Source organism: Mesoplodon densirostris, chromosome 14 (genome assembly GCF_025265405.1).
Source record: "Mesoplodon densirostris isolate mMesDen1 chromosome 14, mMesDen1 primary haplotype, whole genome shotgun sequence".
Lineage (NCBI taxonomy): Eukaryota > Metazoa > Chordata > Mammalia > Artiodactyla > Ziphiidae > Mesoplodon > Mesoplodon densirostris.
Genome location: NC_082674.1, coordinates 8888879 through 8908716, shown reverse-complemented (window position 1 = coordinate 8908716; position 19838 = coordinate 8888879). Strand labels below are relative to the sequence as shown.

The 19838-nt window shown below is 47.5% G+C and overlaps 1 protein-coding gene across 3 annotated transcripts in view; it reads right to left on the bottom strand.

The window, feature by feature from the left end:
* Positions 1–4651: 4651 nt before the first annotated feature.
* The window catches only part of LPIN1 (lipin 1), a 72800-nt gene continuing 57613 nt past the window's right edge, over positions 4652–19838 (bottom strand). For all 3 annotated transcript variants that reach the window (XM_060117045.1, XM_060117043.1, XM_060117044.1), the window contains 4 exons: positions 17311–17463; positions 11857–11971; positions 10284–10387; positions 4652–7171 (listed from right to left, as the gene is read on the bottom strand). In XM_060117045.1, the coding sequence (XP_059973028.1) occupies positions 7012–7171; positions 10284–10387; positions 11857–11971; positions 17311–17463 (532 nt within the window). In that variant the 3' untranslated portion in view covers positions 4652–7011. The remainder of the gene's footprint in view (positions 7172–10283; positions 10388–11856; positions 11972–17310; positions 17464–19838) is intronic.

The following is a 19838-nucleotide window of genomic DNA, read 5'->3' as shown; positions in this document are numbered from 1 at the left end:
AATTTTCTAGTTTGGGGGGTGAAAAGAGATATTTAAACGCTCCAATGAAACTTCAGGCAACTTCCATAACTTCTGTCATTTTGGGGAAAAAAGCTGACCCGTGAGTGCCCATTTTCTTCACTTGTGCTCCATCAACCAGAATCCTGGAGGAGAGCAGGGCGATGGGCACCCCAGACCCAGCCTCCAAGTGTGCTGATGCGTTAAGTACCGAATGATGTCACACGATGTCCAAAGGACAGTTTTATGGCGCTTCAAACAGAGAAGATTAGGACAATGGAATCTCGGTAGCGCGAGCCCTGGCTAAATACCAAAGTCCCCATTTCCAAGTCGGTGCCACACTCATCCCATCAGACAATTTACTGAGGGGACCCCCATCCTGTTGGAAGAATCTGCAACAGCTCCTTAGCCGTCAGTGTTGCTGGAAATGGGAAATAAGAACTTTTTCATTACTGTAGTTTGCAGAAGTCAGTGTTAATAATGATTTAAATGATGACCCACCATGCTCAAAAATCAAAAGAATCAAGCTGACAAATGAAACATAAAACACGGATACTTCTATTATAAACCCAAATCCAGCATCATCTCGCTAGCCTTAATACATCATTTTCTACCACATAACATTCAGGTGAATTTGAATTTCATTGGTGCTTTAGTTTGATCTGCTCTTAATTTTCAATGCATTTTGGTTTTATTATTGGATAAGGGCTCTTGCTTTCTGCTTATGCGTACTTAAATACAACTATATAAAAATGACTTAGTTCAACACCACCACATTTTGGAGATCACTGTATTGTCTTAATCGGAGAAAAGATGCTACGTAGCATTTGTCCACTTAACACACACTCTCCAGGGCTAAGAGGTTCACCTATGCGGGTACCGTAAACTTATTTCTGCGGAAGGTCGAGATGAAAACAATTTCACTGCCTAAGAAATTACTTCCATTATCAGCCTTTGTGAGCTGCATGAAGACCAGAACACGAACTTTTGTCCAGAACTAGATCTCCCTCAATAAAACAGAGGTTAACCGCTTCACTCAGTCAACAGGCACTGTTTATTTTTAGGATATCCCTGAAATATGAATCAAAAAGACAAAAGAATAAAAGCGAAACTATCAGGCCACTCTGGAAGGAAAAATATAAAGTTCCCAAATGAATGCGTTCCTTGAAAATATAAACCATTTCTTCTTCGCTTGGCTCTGTCGTGCATCTCGGAAAAGGATGTTTTTACAATCAGAGCAGAAATATGACTGGCGCTCCTACATTTACATTTCTTTGTTGCAAAATGAATGTAACTTGTTCGGATTCCAGCGGCGGAGAAGTCGTGGTTACTTTCCAAAGTGAAACCTAAAACCACCATCTCCGGTTCACAAAAGGCAGCATGAGTCACCGGAAGAGGCTACTTGCTTGCAAAACTCATTAAAAGCAATGCAAGGCTGAATGGACTTCCTGCACCAGTGAAAAGCTCGCTGGCATCAGGACAGCGACTCAAGGCTCCAACAATCTGGGGGAGGAAGGGAGCCATCAGAAATCCGGGCCGAGCCCAGGTCTGCGGGTTCACACGCACTCCCATCTCCTCCCAGCCGGGACCAGCGGCCCGAGATGCCCAGGAAGGTGGTTCAGGCTGGCAGCTGTGCCTCAAAGGCTCGGGACACCTTGGACTCGGTCGAGGCGCTGTATTGGGTTTCCAGGGGCCCCCATCCTTCAGCAGCTCCTTTCTGTGGCCCTGACCAGGCCAAAGTTAGACGTCAGCTGCCATAATACAGAAGCGGCTCCCTGGGAACAGGATCCAGCCTCAGGTGTGTCTTCTGGAACTTGAGCGTGCATCAGGATCCTGGGGAGGATTTATTAGCACAGACTGTGGGCCCCGTGCCCAGGGTTGGATTCAGGAGGCCCAGGGAAGAGCCCAGGAACGTGCATTTCTAGCGAGCTCTGATGCTGGCGCTACAGGCCCTGAGACTATATACTTCTGAGAACCACGAATCTAAATGGGTCTTAGACCTGAATGACAAGCAGCCACAAAGTACTCCCTCCTCCAGGCCGGTTAATGTTGTTGGACCTGGGGCTATGCCAACTGAGGGCACTTTGGTACCCGAATGGTCCCGCATGTTACTCCTTTCTCTCCCCATAAGCTCACAACACACCTGGCTGGCCTCCAAGGAAAGCACTACAGGGAGGGGCCTTTGTCAAGCCAGGACAATGTGTTTAAAGGCTGAACTGCCAACCAAAACAGATTGCGCCCCCCGGTGGCCATCTGGGGGCCAATGACTTCCAGGGCCAGCTTCTGTCTGCTCAAATTCTAGTTTCCTGCAGACACCAAGACCTATGGCCGTGGTGGTGACACCCACCTCCATCTTCCACTGCAGCAGGAGTTGAAAAAGGGGTCAGAAACAGGAAGGAGACTCTAGTGGCGTGTTTTTTTTTTTAAGTTGGGTTTGGGGTTTTTTTATTTTTTTAATTATTTTATTTATTTTATTTTTGGCTGCGTTGGGTCTTCATTGCTGCACGCAGGCTTTCTCTAGTTGCAGCAAACGGGGCAGTGCCCGGGCTTCTCATTGAGGTAGCTTCTCCTCTTGCGGAGCACGGGCTCTAGGAGCACGGGTTTCAGCAGTTGTGGTGCGTGGGCTCAGTAGTTGTGGCTCGCAGGCTCTAGAGCGCAGGTTCAGTAGTTATGGCACACGGGCTCAGTAGCTGTGGCTTGCGGGCTCTAGAGCGCAGGCTCAGTAGTTGTGGCACACAGGCTTAGTTGCTCTGCGACATGTGGGATCTTCCTGGGCCAGGGCTCAAACCCGTGTCCCCTGCATTGGCAGGTGGATTCTTAACCACTGCGCCACCAGGGAAGCCCTCTAGTGGTGCTTTTAACCACCTTATCTTTGCTTAGCGCAGAGACGGGATGCCCCGCCACCCCCCGCCACTGCAGACCCGTAGAAGCAGAGCACAGTGCTTTGTACAGACACTTTCAAGGGGAGGCAGATGAGTAGGAAATGATGGGTGACGTGACAAAGCTCCCTGGAACAGCTGGTTAGGACGACACTCCTGCTGGAACAAGGAAGTCAGTCAGATTCCAGAGTTTCATTTTTTAAAATAGGGCCTGTGTAACTTTCCTCCACTCCTGTTCTCCTGTCCCAGGAGTGTACCAGGGCTGCCTGCATTACCTTTTATAGGAAAGGTCACTCTGAGGTCCAAAGCCGGCGGTCACTGACCCATCGGCAATGTTCCTTGAGGCCCGATGACGGCCCTGGCAAATCTGGCGGGGTGTATCAGGGTTTGAAAACAAGGATAGGAAGTATTTTGAATATTCAGGTGATTACAGCTGAGACATTGGGGAAATGCAAGCTACCGAGATGGTTTCCCCGGCACATGTGTGAAGGCTACTTGCACAACCGAATGGAAACAGCATAGCCTACTGGCTCCACGGAGAGAAAGTGGTGATGGGCGAGCAGGTGGGGATCGCCGGGCCCAAGACTGCAGTTTATACTGATTTTTGCTTTCCAGATAAACGCACCTACAACTTGAAATCAGGGTTGGAATAAATCTGTGATGTTCAGCTAAATGAGAGTTTGGTTTTGTTTTTAAGATACAGAGGCATGAAGAGATGAACTGTTTGCATCTGGGCATCAGGAGGAGCTCAGCCTGGTACCCTGTGGAGACATCTCTGAAGCATTTAGGGACCAATATTCTTACATTTATTCCCGAAACACTCAGGCTGACGCACACAGGTAAATCAATAGGATGTCTCAGGCATCCTATTGTGTCGACGATGCACAAAATCGATAGGAGTTATGACGGCTTTCAAGTGATCTAGGTAAACTCGCCAAGGGTTCTGACCGATTTGTTCAAAATGAGAGACAAATCGGGTATACCACAGAAAGTGTCCAAAAAATGAGGACAGTGGACATGAGGCAAGGGAACCTGTATTGTCTCTTTTATTTTACGTATATTATAGTATTTTGGGATCTTAAAAAACTTGCTGGCTGGGAAAGACGGGCTGGCCATTTTTTAGAGAGAGCAAAGGGCCCAGCTGAAGAATGCCTGTGATATGCAAACTAGCTGATCCAGAGCCAGGCCTCCTGTCTGGCCTGTGCACCCCCAGCAGGCACTAGTCCTCTGCCTTAATCAGCCCAGGGCAAAGGCACCAGGCAACCAAGGGCCACCCCTATAGCTCAGAGGCCACTGAAATGATTCGCACTAGGCAGTCCTAAGCTGTTCACCTTGCCCTGCCTTTCCTGCAGAAATCCCAGCAAAGGCCGTGGCCTCAGCTCCCCCCCTCACTTGTCTTTTGCCTCCTGACCACCCTGGTGCTTCCCCACGTGGCCCTGCTGGCGAGCTGCCTCCCATTCTGAGAACCTGCAAGTATAATAAGCTTGGTTTTCCTGAGCCTCTCCTGTGTTTTCTCTTGTGGCTGCCACCTGACTGACATCCCATTCAAGAACAGGGAACAGAGCCCACCCATGTAAGAGCCGGGAGGTACCACAGGTACAGCGTTTAACTGAACCCTCCCTGCTCCAGTCACTCCCATCAAGGTGGGACAAGCCCAGGGGGGCAGCCCTCTCCTCTCCTCTTTGTCTTCACCCCTCCTTCCCCCCCCGAGTGCATACAGAGGGTCAGTATTTCACCGAAGGCATCAGAAGAGACAGGCTCCTTTATTCCAAATATTGAATGAACAGTTCACAGCGTTAGGGGTTTCGTTTTTTTGTTTTTTGAGTAGAAAATAACATGCTTGATATCACACAGTAGGAAATCAGCATCTTAATAACTTACCAAAAACTATTTAAAATTCACACGCCTGATTTTCAGGAAGTCTTTCATTTGTCTCATTTGTTACAATATATCCTAGCTTTGCATCCAGCACAATGCAATGAAGTATTACAGTGATTTTTATCATTGTACCAGCACATACAAATACAGATCAAGCGCTGTAAATAAAATATATTTAAAGTGGCGATCCAAACCTAAAATGGAAAAGGGACTCCTCTCTGAAGGTGTAATCATTTTCTCCAATGTACCAGGGACATATATTTTTCTTCATCACATGTGATGAATGTTTGATGACTTGTCGCGATGTGGGGATTCGTTTCCATCAGGCGACTCTGAAATGCGTGGCCCAAACACAGCATCCTAGCACGTGGCTTTGCGGTCACTGAGTTATGGTCGTGTGAACACAGATAAACAAGCTCGCACATGCGTGAGTGCTGCCCGGGCACAAATCCCGCTTTCTGAAGCCACGAGGCAGGTGTGAATGTCACTGCCTCTCCAGGGGTCACACTCTGAACCTGACACAGACCCGAGTGCGACTTTCTGGAAGGCGTGCTCTGTTTCAGAGGGCAGTGGCGTGGAAGCTTGGGGTGCATCAAAATTGCGGGTCCAAAGTTGCATGCTTTTGCGAGAGAGGACTACAGCTGGTCGTCTTCTATTTAGTTCACAGTAGTTAAAGTTCACCCCAAAATACACTCGTGACAGAAGGAATGAATGCAGCCTCTGAAGGTCACTAATGGCTAGCCCAGGTTAAGGCAGGACTATTTTAAATCATTTTTAATGCCTCCAAAAGGGCATCTGCACATGCGGTGTGTGCTGCTCCGCGAATCTGCGACCAGCTACGCACAGGTGTTTGCGTTTCTCTGGGTGGCCACGCGAACCGCTCGGGAAAGGCGTCCACTGCCAGCAGAGCCCACCAGCGACAGGGAAGGCAACGCCTCTGGGTTTTCTTTCACAGAAAGAGTAAAACTGCATTCAACTGTTTCACTGTTTGCCTCCGTGACTCTAACCATGTGATTTAAATAGGAGAACATCTCAACCATTGGAGTAAAACGCTCTTTAAAAAACTAAGAGCTCGAAAAGCGAAATCTTTTACCAAAATAATTCTTTCACTTTTCAAATTATTCTCTTCTCCACAGGCCAACTTAACAAACAAGTAAAAGAATCATCTTCTACCGGCTTGACGAATGTCACTCAAATGACTACTTACCCACTTGCCCTTAAATCTGAGTGGGAAAAGCTAAGGGAAATAAAAAGTATGACTCATAAATTCCAAAAGAGGGTCAGTGTTGTGAGAATTACAGAATAAGGCTCTTTGGATGGTCTCACACGTATATCTTTTTAATGTATTACTGACAGTTATAATAGAAAGAACATGGCTAAAATGCTTATAACAGCAACCCAATCAGAGTAAGGTAATAAATAATACTATCTACAAAGAATATAATTTAACTTCTTCAAACTATTTTCTTAAAATCAACCAGTTTCTGTCGAGAGCTCCCAAAAGAAACTGACATCATCACCGCCTGGCATAAGCTCTGTGCGAGCCCACGTTTTCAGCAGCGCGTTGCCGGACAGGTTGCTGGCAGAGTGTCGAACTGATTCGAAATACTGCCTTAATGTTTCCTATAATCTGAACTTAAGGCATCGCAGAGTTACAGGGAGCTGGACAAAGCACATTCTAAATAAAATGCCTGCCACGGGTGCGTTAAGGCATAAATATTCCAGCCTTGTGCTACAAAAATAGGGGGAAATATGCCAGTTATATAGGTTAGCTTTAACCAGAGGAATTAAAAACATCAGACCAGTCGGCAAATACCACAAGGGGACGTCCACAAGGTCAAGGCCCAGAACGGAGTCCCTTCCGAGACCTCAGATTCAGGTCACGGGACCCTGCACAGCCCTCCACGTGGCACAGATGTGTCCCCCACTCTCCCAGAAGTCGTGCACACCTGGCGCCCCTCCTTGGATCCCGTCATCCCAGGGACCCCCCGCTTCACAGACCATCTTGCACACTAACCGCTCCAAGCCTGCAGCAGGCTGGGGAGGACAGCGCTGCCACGGGCTTGAAGCCTCAACCGGGCATGGCCTCCCCACCAGGGATGCACCCGACGCCCCGTCTAGGACGTACACGTCACTTAGAAATGTCAACCCCGGCCAGGGGGACCGGGAGAGAAATGCTCCTCTGCAGGTTCCCAAACCTATCCTTTAATGGGGGCGCCTGATCTTCGCAGGATGTCAGGAGGTGGCCCGGAACGTGCTATGCTGATGCAGAATGAACGTCCTGGTTTTCAAAGGGTGGCGGTGGTTCTCGCCAAAAGGTGAAGTTACTGAATGTATCTGAGCAGGGAAAGTCAGAAGAATGGCTCCTTTTCAGCAAGGGGAAAACGTGGTCGACCACCTCACAGAGTCTCACGTACCTGGGAGGAAAACGGACAACGTCACCGCCTGGGAGGGACACTCGGCCACACGGGACACCAGCACGTACCCTCCGAGTGGTGCCCGGGAGTCAGGAGGGATCCAGGACCCCAGGAAGGGACCATGTGCTTAACACGAGGGAGGCTGTTCTAGAACAATCCCTCACTAATTAACGGGAAACCAGAGAGTCTGCCAAGAAGGGGAGACGGAGACGGCCTCGTGGGCGAGGCGGGTGTGACCTGACTTCACTCCAAGGAGCAGAAGCAAGACAGCATGACAGACGTACAGCCGCCCGCCTTGGGGGCAGCGGAGACAAGAATCACAGAGAAGGCACATCTTCGGAGCGTCACCCAGAGGCTGCCTCACTGTGCAATGAAAGGGCACTGGGCCCTGGGGTTAGGAGACTCCGATCTGACCTTCAGCTCTGCCATTTATGGGCTGTGCCACCTCCGACAAGTGGCTTCATCTCTCTAAGCCACGATTCCCTCAACTGTAAAGGGAGAAAATGAAAACTGTGCACAGTGCTCATGTGAGAATTAAATTAGATAACGTATGCCACGGTAAAATAATGTAAGCCGATGCTCCATAAATTTATTCAACAATAAATCATGAACACTACAAAATAATTCGCCCTGGCTAACTGTTAGCCTCAGGAAAAAAAGCCATAGTTGGCATGAGGGTCAAGAGACCTGGGATCTATTCCCGCATTACTGCTGTGGAACCCTGGGCAGGTGTCTTGCCCTCTCTGGGCCTCAGGTCCTTATGAATATGGACTTGGACCTGATCAGCGTTTCTCAATGCTCCCTGAAAGACCCTCTCACTCTGTTTTCTGTGTATTCCCAAGAAGATGTTGCATATCAGTTTCTGTGGTCTAGAACTACAAAAAGAAAGTTGCTCTACTGAATATGCATTCTCAGACCTCCGGGCACCTCCAACCAGAAACTGTGACAAGCCCAGACCTCCCTGCATATCTTCGGAGTCCTCCCTGACAGCCAGCGGTCCCTCTCCAGCTCTAATTTGCTAAGAACCAAAAAGGCTTTTGAAATCCAAACTCAAGGAATTAGCATGTTCTGAGGCATAAAATAACTTTTAAATAAGGATGAGTGTGTGTGTATTTAATAAAGGACCTCCAAAGAGCTTAGGGGAAACATTGTGCTTGCACAAAATGGGGACAATCTCTCTTAATAAGCAAGAATCGTCTCCTAGGGATTAAAACAAAATTTTAAAATACCCTCTGGCTTGGAGACCTGTCTGTTTGAGTTGTGTGGCTCTGGAAGGTGGCCCCTCCCTGCAGGGGGTTCACGGCTCATCACTGGGGTTCGGGGGCAGCAGATCTGAACCCGCTCCGTCTGTGCCTCTCTCGGACCAACCCTCCACGCGTAGGGCTCCTTCAGAGCAGGCAGAGCTCACGCACTGCTGGCCATAAATGCCAAGAAAGAAAGCACTGAAGCCCCCACATCGGCGTGGGCCCCTGACTTCTCCGAGACAATGTCCCAGCTTCCAAGGGGCAAAGCACCCACTTGCTCTGAAAGGGTGGTACCGAGTTTGGTACCAGAGAAAAGTGTGTGCTTAAACTGGGGAAGGAGAGTCTCTCTCCCACAGGGAGAATCACATCTCCCGGTCTAGGTGGAAGAAGACACCATTCCTTGGCGATAAATAAAGTTTCCTCCCCCAAGGCGTGGGCAAAGCGTGCATTTTCACCCCAGCGTCTCAGCGAACGGGATAACCTCAGAGGCCTCCTGGGCAGACCTCCGTAGATGCTGGCATCCCCCTTTCAACACCCCTTATGACAAGACATGCCACTGGGCTGCTGCCTGGGCAGAAACCTTTGCCACTTCAGGGCAGTGTGCCATCAGCTGAGAGTTCTTTTGACCCTAAATGGAAATACGCTCTCTCCTCGAGACCGAGGAAACACTTTCACGTGGGGAAGGACGGAGAAGAGGGAACTGAGACGTTATCAGGGCGGCCACTCAGATCTCAGGAGAGGGAGAACCGTAAGGACAGGGGTGTGGAAGAAAGAGTCCCTGCTGTCGTGCTGCCCACCGGCACGGCCTCCCTTTGTGAAGGATGGAGGTGGGTCCTGGCTCCCCGGCTCCCCTCTCGCCCCACATACCCTGGGAACTGCTTACTTAGGTCCTGGCCTGGCTATGGGGGAGGGAGGCTTGGGGGGCAGACCCCAGGGCGCCTTCTAGCCTGGAACTGTCCTGTTTAAGCTGGATTAGACTCCAACAGGTAAAAGGATCATCTTGAAAGTGAAAATCTGCCCTAGGGGAACCTAGATCTCTATCAAACAAAAAAAAATAATCCCTGGGAAGCCGCTAGACCCGAACTCCCCCAGTCCCACTCTTCCACATGAGGAGGACCCCAGCAGGCGCCCTGGGGTCGCTCAGGCCAGAGGCCGTTTTCCAGATCTGCAGAGATCAGGCCAACAGGGGTACGGCCTCTGAAATGGACAAGGCAGGACGACAACTGTCTGCCCGACATCACCCAGTGGGCAAAGCTGAGGAAACACCCTCCACTCTAAGAAGTCAGGAACCCAGAGCGAGACATATCCAAGTCAAGGGACATTCCCGGCCATCCAGGAGGCGTCACTGCCAACAGTAACCCAGTTCAGCCCACGGCCTCGGGGAGAACGCGCTTCGGCCAAAACTACGAGAAGAATTCTTACCGTCACATAGCCATGTTTCTGGTGAGAATATTATTACAGGTCAGTAATGGGAAGGGCTACATAGGTTCCTCATCTTTAAATATATCTTCTCCTGATAGTTTAATCTGGCTATATTTCTAATTCGCATTCTAGGCTTTCAAAACGAATTCGGCAAATATAAACCAGTAGTTTTCAAATTCATGCCATTCCACTCTGCAGCAGCATCTAACCACTCATTTTAAATTTTCGACCCGGTGGGGATCTGATTTAATGCAGGCTGTCCAAAAGTTAGGTTCTGGACAAAATCCGAGGCGTTAACATATGTTTTCCTTGTAGGAATTAAAGATTAAAATATAGGCACCGAAGGATTAGAAAGGTATACTGTTGACTATGAAACACCACTCCAAGGTCAAGACGATGACAACAGTTATGACGCAGCGATCGCGGTGAGGGTGCGCAATACTCACGAGGAGATGTTGGTCTTCGCGTGCTCCTGCACCAGCTCGCCTTTGGGATTGACGGTGAATATCCGGTTCAGAGACACCCCCACTTGCTTGTACGAGTACACATCCTATATTTGGTAAAGTGTTAATTAGAAGAAAAGAGTTCACTATAAATACAAATATTTCAGATTTGATACAAATACAGGCACACCGCAGAGTTACTGCGGGTTCGGTTCCAGACACCACGAAACAGCAAATAAAGCCAATCATATGAATGTTTTGCTCTGCTGGTGTATATAAAAGTTATGTTTACACTACACTGTACTCTATAAAGTATGCAACCACTTTATGTCTAGAAAAAGTGCATACAGAAAACACTTTAGGGCTTCTCTGGTGGCGCAGTGGTTGGGAGGTCCGCCTGCCGATGCAGGGGACGCGGGTTCGTGCCCCAGTCCAGGAAGATCCCACATGCCGTGGAGCGGCTGGGCCCGTGAGCCATGGCCGCTGAGCCTGCACGTCTGGAGCCTGTGCTCCGCAACGGGAGAGGCCGCAACAGTGAGAGGCCCACGTACCGCAAAAAAAAAAAAAAAAAAAAAAGTTTAAAAAAACACTTTATTGCTGAAAATGCTAACCCTTATCTGAGTCTTCAGCGAGTCCTAGCGGTCACATTAAAGATCACTGATCCCAGATCACTGTAATGTATAAAATCATGAAAAAGCTTGAAATATCGTGAGAATTACCAAAATGTGACACAGAGACAGGAAGTGAGCAAATGCCGTTGGAAGAATGGGGCCAACAGACTTGCTCAATGCCACAGACTTTCAATTTGTAAAAAAAAAAAAAAATGCAATATTTGCAGAGTGTAACAAATCGAAGCGCAATAAAACGAGGTCTACCTGTGTTATCAAACTTCCATTAAACTCGAATAATACCTCCAAGTAGGTAGAGAAAGAACGTCTCTGGATGTGAAACTAGTAAGTCAGTTGTCCTCTCTGGGCCTCAGTTCACCCCTCTATTCAAGAACTGAGTTAAAAAGTAAACCACCTACTACATCCCCTGCAATTCTAACATTCCTTAAGGTTATTCTGTGACCCGTTTTCTTGGGCATGAGTTTCAAAAGAGGAGAATTTTCTGACTGGGAAGTAAGTACCCAACTACATTCTCCAGAATGCTGACCTTTCTAGCAAATTTGGGAAGTACGCACAAAATCTCAAAGTGTTACTTTTACCATAGGAAATAACACTCTTAAAACTTGAGACACTGAATTCACCTTTGTGCTTTGTTGGTCCCATGCCGGTAGTAAGGGTCTAATCCTATTTAATGTCCTTGTTTTACTAATTTAGCAAGCATTTTGGAATTTAAAGTTTCTAGTTTCAAACTTCAAACTGAAACCCACAAGCCCACCTTCAAAGAAAACTAGAGGCCACGAAATAATGACATCTCCTTGCCTTTAGATGTAGGCAAGCGGCTCTTTAGCAGTTATTTCTAGTAGTAGGAGAATCTGACTTCACATGGGAGTCTAGGCCGGCCTTTCAGATGATGGCTATTTGAACAGACAGTAATTTCAAGAACTCGTATATACCCGACTACTACTTACAGCTGGTCGGTTTCCAAAAGCAGCATAAAAGGGTTCTGTATTTGGAAGAAACAAGTTTTTGATGTCTGTCAAACACTGGACTTTAAACTTTTCTGGCTTCTTTTCGATCACTTCTCTGTTAAAACAAATAAATAATGGGTCAGCACGAGAGCGTGAGCTTCATGAGCATCAAACTACTTTTAACCGTCAAAGGTGCTGGGATACTAAGAGTGCTTTTGTATCTTCAGAAGTTAAATATGCGTAAGTCGGTTAAGCCATCCCAGAGAAGCACTAGACAGAAAATGAATCCGTACTTTCAAGTCTTCCCACAAGGAAAACACCCCAGACAAGTTATTTCAACAAAGACCTCCCCCAGTCATCCAAGGAACAAAGAATTCCAGGGCACAGAGGAAGAGAAAACCTCTCCAGACTCACTTCACGAGGCGAGCATGACCTCAAAAACTAAACCGAAAGAGGTAGTAAAGTATGGGGAAAGTGTGGACCAATCTCATTCGGGAACGCCAGTGCAAAAATTCTAAATAAGTTAAAAACTTTATTGCAATATATTAGCAAAGACCTAAATAAATGAAGAAATATACCATACAATTGAATTGGAATACTCAATATTATAATGAGATATTAATTCTCCATTGGTCTACAGATTCAATGTCATTTCAAATAAACTTTCACCAGGTTGTTGTCTGCATGTTTTTTTGCGGTACGCGGGCCTCTCACCGCCGCGGTCCCTCCCGCTGCTGAGCACAGGCTCCGGACATGCAGGCTCAGTGGCCATGGCTCACGGGCCCAGCCGCTCCGCTGCACATGGGATCTTCCCAGACCGGGGCACGAACCTGCATCCCCTGCATCGGCAGGGAGACTCTCAACCACTGCACCACCAGGGAAACCCTGTCTGCATGTTTTTATGGAATGTGACTCAAATCGCTACACAGATGAACAAAGGCCAGAAATGGAGGCACACATTCACGGGCCTTCAATTTATGACCACGACGACAAGTCAAAGCAGAGGAGAAGCGGACTCTTCAGCAAATGGTGCTGAGACAGCTGAATATCCATACAGGTAAAAAGAAAAAGAAAATGGACCCCTAGTGCACTCTATATACAAAAGTCATTCCTGGTGAATTACAGACCTCAATGTGAAAGGCAACACCTTTAGGTCAAATATAGGAGACTTTCCTCAGGCCCACAGTCAGGGAAGGCTTTGTCAACACACAGAAAGAACAAAACTACAGGGGAAATGATCTGTTCAACTAAAGGCAACTCAGATTTATGTTCATCAAAAGCCATAAACTGGGGAAAGGTATCTGTAGCACTCATAACAAAGGCTACGTGTGCACAATCTATAACACTCTTACAAATCAAAAGGAAAATAAGGGAAAGACGTGAACAGGCACTTCACAGAAGATGAAGCCCACATGGCCAATAAACGTGTGAAAAGAGATATTTCTTACCCACGAGAGTAGCAAAAATGTAAACGGCTGACAACATGTAGGTAAGAAAGTAAAGCCGATGGAAGGAACACTTCGCACTGTTTGCTTCTGGTATACGAACTGGTTCAACTACTTTGGACAACAGTGTGCAATGGCCGAAGAAGACCACACATGTGCATGCTCTGTGGCCCAGCAATCCTGCTCCTGGGGGTATACCCTGGAGCAACACTGCAAGGTGCCCCCAGAGGACACACACAAGCAGCACTGCTCCTAAGAGCAGAAAACCGCAAGTGGCTCAAGCACCCACCAACAGTAGAAAAGATATGCGGGCTGTGGTGGAGTCTAACAACGGGACCTACACAGAAGCAAAAACAAGCCAGTTACAGCGTCTCTCAACAATCCTGGGAATGTTGAGCAGTAAAAGTGAGTTCCGGAAGAACATATGATTCATTTACATAAAGTTCACAAATGTGCACAATTCAACATACTGGTTAGGATTACACATACACATGCTAACTATTTAGAGGAGCAGGGAATGACGAACGCAAAATCCAGGGATAGCAGTTACTATTACGGCTCAGAGGGTGAAGTGAGAGCTCATCCTCTCGCTTTATCTCAGTCGTGGGCAGGCTGGTGCTCACTGTCTGATTATTGGATGATCTCAAGGGTCCCTTTCAGCTTGCGTATATTACAGAGATACTGCATATCTATCTATCTATCTATCGACAGATGCCTTGCATATATTTTTAAAACTATTCTTCTGCACCTCAACAAAACGTAATTTAGATGAGGATGATGCTGATGAGCCCCAAACTGAGTGTCAGAAGACCCAGGGGCTGGTCCTGGCTTTGCATGGACTTCTGTGGACTCCAGAACCCTCCTTAGCACTAAAAGGGCCTTACAGTCTACATCTCAGGACTCTTATACAGAGACACATGAGTGACTGTATGATTATAAGTCTCAAAGTTCAATCCACTGCTTTGAGGGCAGCTCGGGACACTGCCCTGGGCCCCCAGCTCCGGGGAGGCCGCTGCTTTCCTGCCCCCCACCAGGAGGCCAGACTTAGTTTGGCTTGGCTGTCCTGAATGCGGGCATGAAGGGGAAGGGGAGAGGGTCATCAGCAATGGGCTGGTGTTCAACACCCATTTATGATAAAAACTCTCCAGGAAGTAGGCATAGAGGGAACCTACCTCAACATAATAAAGGCCATATATGACAAACCCACAGCCAACAGCGTTCTCAATGGTGAAAAACTGAAACCATTTCCTCTAAAATCAGGAACAAGACAAGGATGCCCACTCTCACCACTGTTATTCAACATAGTTTTGGAAGTTTTAGCTACAGCAATCAGAGAAGAAAAAGAAATAAAAGGAATTCAAATCGGAAAAGAAGAAGTAAAGCTGTCACTGTTTGCAGATGACATGAAACTACACAGAGAATCCTAAAGATGCTACCAGGAAACTACTAGAGCTAATCAATGAATCTGGTAAAGTAGCAGGATACAAAATGAATGCACAGAAATCTCTTGCATTCCTAGACACTAATGATGAAAAATCTGAAAGGGAAATTAAGGAAACACTCTCATTTGCCACCGAAACAAAAAGAATAAAATACCTAGAAATAAACCTACCCAAGGAGACAGAAGACCTGTATGCAGGAAACTATAAGACAGTGATGAAAGAAATTAAAGACGATACAAACAGATGGAGAGATATACCATGTTCTTGGATTGGAAGAATCAACCTTGAGAAAATGACTATACTACCCAAAGCAATCTACAGATTCAATGCAATCCTTATCAAACTACCAATGGCATTTTTACAGAACAAGAACAAAAAATTTCACAATTTGTATGGAAACACAAAAGACCCCAAATAGCCAAAGCAATCTTGAGAAAGAAAAACAGAGCTGGAGGAATCAGGTTCCCGGAATTCAGACTATACTACAAAGCTACAATAATCAAGACAGTATGGTACTGGCACAAAAAACAGAAATATAGATCAATGGAACAGGATGGAAAGCCCAGAGATAAACCCACACACATATGGTCACCTTATCTTTGATAAAGGAGGCAAGAATATACAACAGAGAAAAGACAGCCTCTTCAATAAGTGGTGCTGGGAAAACTGGACAGCTACATGTAAAAGAATGAAATGAGAACACTCCCTAACACCATACACAAAAATAAGCTCAAAATGGATTAAAGACCTAAATGTAAGGCCAGACAGTATCAGACTTTTAGAGGAAAACATAGGCAGAACACTCTATGACAGAAATCACAGCAAGATCCTTTTTGACCCACTTCCTAGAGGAGAAATGGAAATAAACACAAAAACAAACAAATGGGACCTAATGAAACTTAAAAGCTTTTGCACAGCAAAGGAAACCATAAACAAGACGAAAAGACAACCCTCAGAATGGGAGAAGATATTTGCAAACGAAGCAACTGACAAAGGATTAATCTCCAAAATATACAAGCAGCTCATGCAGCTCAATATCAAAAAAAACAAACAACCCAATCCAAAAATGGGCAGAAGACCTATACAGACATTTCTCCAAAGAAGATATACAGATTGCCAACAAACACATGAAAGGATGCTCAACATCCCTAATCATTAGAGAAATGCAAATCCAAACTACAATGAGGTATCACCTCACACCAGTCAGAATGGTCATCATCAAAAAATCTACAAACAATAAATGCTGGAGAGGGTGTGGAGAAAAGGGAACCCTCTTGCGCTGTTGGTGGGAATGTAAACTGATACAGTCACGGTGGAGAACAGTACGGAGGTTCCTTAAAGAACTAAAAATAGAACTACCAAAAAAAAAAACCAAACAAAAAAAAAACGAACTACCATATGACCCAGCAATCCCACTACTGGGCGTATACACTGAGAAAACCATAATTCAAGAAGAGTCATGTACCACAATGTTCATTGCAGCACTATTTACAATAGCCAGGTCATGGAAGCAACCTAAGTGTCCATCGACAGATGATGTATGCTAACACATATGTATGGAATTAAAAAAAAAAAAAGCTTCTGATGAACCTAAGGGCAGGACAGGAATAAAGACGCAGACGTAGAGAATGGACTCGAGGACACGGGGACGGGGAAGGGTAAGCTGCGACTAAGTAAGAGCGTAGCACAGACATATGTACACTACCAAATGTAAAATAGACAGCTAGTGGGAAGCAGCTGCATCACAAGGGGAGATCAGCTCAGTGCTCTGTGATCACCTAGAGGGGTGGGATAGGGAGGGTGGGAGGGAGGGAGATGCAAGAAGGAGGGGACATGGGGATATATGTATACGTATAGCTGATTCACTTTGTTATACAGCAGAAACTAACACACCATTGTAAAGCAATTATACTCCCATAAAGATGCTAAAAAATAAATAAATAAATAAATAAATATTTTTAGAAATAACCGATGAAAGAAAAGAACTGGGCTGGTGGTCTATAAAAATAAATGGTGTGATAAGGACTCCTCATTACGGGAGGTCTCAGGCCAGGCAGGTGGTGACGGTGGCTAGTAGAGGGGCCACTGGACCCAGCCGAGGTCCCTGACTGCAAGGAAAGCACACAGATAGATTCTCAGAGTCACTAAGACTCAGGCCAGCGATGCAGGGAGAGGGGCAGCTCCCCACAAAGGAGGGCAGCACGTGCTAAGGCTCAGAGCACAGATCATCTCGCTGGACCATGGAGGCAGCTCAGCACGACTGAATCCCAGAACCCGGAGAGAATGAGACGGGAGAGGAGGACAAGGCGGGTGGTGAAGAGCCCGTGATGCCGAGCTCGTGGCCTCGGGCTTTCTCCCGAGGGCCGTGATGAGCCAGCGAAGGATGCTGATGGGTGATGAAGCCAGACCCGCACTGGAGGCTGAATCTCCGGGGCCCAGCACGGAGCGGGGGTGTCAGCTGGGAGGACGAGGAAAGCAGCTATTCCGGCAAAACCTCCGGTGAGCGGGAGAGGGGTCCCGAGCCGGCCCAGCGGTGCGGGCGGGGGGCCGGCAGGCCGAGCCCTCACCTGTGCAAGGCGGAGAAGAGGCTACTGGGGCTGAGGAGTAGCGGCCCCTGAGGCAGCACCGTGCCCCGCTCGTTGACCCAGTGCAGGTAGCCCCGCGTCATGTCCGCCATCCCGATGGCCCGCGCCGAGCAGTAGAGGAACTTGTACCCGTTTCTGAAAAAGAGATGAAACGTCCACGCTTAACGGCGTCACACGATGCAGCCATCTCGCATGCACAGACCCTGATCTGTATCTGCTTCAGGAGGAAGGGCGCTGCTCTAATTCCCAAGCAGAGGCCGCGTTCTATAAAATCTTAACGGAGAAAGAAGCCTGAACGCCTTTCCCTGCCGTTTGCTAAAGGACCCTCATGGCCTCACTAGGTTTAATCCTCACGGGAACCTTGTTCAGGAGGTGTCTTCCTCTCGCTTTACAGTTAGGGAAACTGAGGCCGGAGGCATCAAACTGTCCAACTGAGCTGCACCCAGACCGTTCATACATCTCCATCTGGCTCTTCAGCTGTATCCTTTGTAATACCCTGATCACATAGACCCGTGAATGCGTTTCCCCAAGTCCTATGCGCCGTCATCAAACCTGGGGAGGGCATGGGGGAACCCTCACTTTGTAGCCAAGTCAGGCAGAAGTGTGGGTAAGCTGAGGACCTACCACTTACGACTGGTGTCTGAATTTGGGGCAGCCTTGAGGGAATGAGCCCTTAACCCGTGGAGTCTGCACTAACTAGGTAGTTAGTGTCAGAATTAGACTACTGGACACCCAGTGGGTGTCTGAAGAGAACTTGGGGATTGTGAAATGTGGGAAAACCCCACCCATCTGGTGCTGGAAGTGTCACGAGGGAAGAAACGGATCACAGGAGGGTTCTTCTGTTAAACACAACTTTACTACTTTAAGAGAACTACGTGTCCCTTTTTCTGAACCACTGAAAACTTAGGAGTCCGAAATGAGATGTTGTGCTACAAATATAAAATAAATGCCAGATTTCAAGGCCTTACTATAAAGACAGAATATGAGATACCTCCCATTCAGAGTTTTGATATCGAGTACCTGATTAAATGGTAGTATTTTAATAGATTGGATTAAATACATGAAAAAAAATGTTTAAACCCAGTCTGTACACTGATATCTCTCAACTTCACGTTTGTAGCCCAGACCCCTCTCTTAAGCTCCAGAGCAATGCACTCAACGGCACACCCCACATTACCCATCAGATACCCACGAGTAGTACCTCAAATGCTTCCAGGCACCCCTGGAAGCCCAGGGGTGGGGCCCACATCTCAGGGGTCCCCCTGGGTTTCTAGCCCCACCGCAACCCATCGGCAAGCCCGCTCAGTCCCACCCATAACACCATAAACCCCGTGCCGCCCCTTAGTCCCCCCGCCTCTGCCAGCGGGACCTCTGACCTCTATTCCTGCAACAGCATCAAACATATCCCTGCCCCCCACCGAGCCTCCACAGAGAAAGAAAACTTAATACTCAACTCTCCAAAGCCTTGCCAGTTCTCTCAGATATAATCCAAATTCCTCGCCGGGACCCCCAAGGCCACTGAGACCTGGTCCCCACCTTTCTCTCCAGCCCCATCTGCTCCCTGGCACCGGGCTGGACACCAGGTGTCCTCACCGGTCCTCGCACCTCCTCGGCGGGCCCTCCCTCGTCCGCCTAGCTAATGAAACACACCCTCCCTCACCCTCAGCCCAGGCACTAAGCCCTTGCTCTGCTTTTTTCCTCATGCACCACCGGTCACTAATATTACACGACAGCCCCGTGTTTGACTGTGTCTCTTTAATCCACGAGCTCCCTGAGGGTGAGGACCTTGTCTCATCCCTCGCTGTTAACTCCAGCGCCAAAAAGAGTGCTTGGCAAGTAGCAGACACTTTGTAAATCTTTGCTGATGGGTAAATACAAACTACCAGCCTCCTATCCGACTTACTGCTCCACCGTGAATACTTCGCGCTGGCCAAAGGACTTGTCTTGAGATTTGCCTAATAATATGTTCTTTAAAACCAAGAAACAGGAAAGTGCTGGGACGAAGAGAATCTAGAAATACCAGGTTGTTTGGAATACAGGGATGCATCTGAAAATCAAGCAAGCATTTTAATGAAACATTTTTGTATCTGAGCTGTCTAATTAATGCAATCTTTTTTTTTTTTAATCACTGTTTCTGTATATAGCTCTTCACATTGAAGTCCTAAAAGCTGCCACCTGCAGGGGTCTGAGATGCTAATTTTATTTAAGGCTTGGTTTGCAAATATGCTTCACGGCTTGATGCTGCTACTGGTTGTCCTCACCACACAAGTGTTCTGCCTCAAAGGCCGTTACTAAACGTAGCTGGAAAAGCAGCTCGAGGACGTCGTAACGGGAGAAATGCCCGTTGGTGGCAGCAGGGATCACCTCTCCAAAGCCTTCACCCCTGTGAATGCTGTGTGAAATGCCAGGTGTTCCCATCAGTCACTCAGGTGGCCGAGTCACCAGAAAGCTTACTCTCAACGGTAGCCCTCGTGGATAAGACCCCTCGCTCAGGGGCTTCCCTGGTGGCG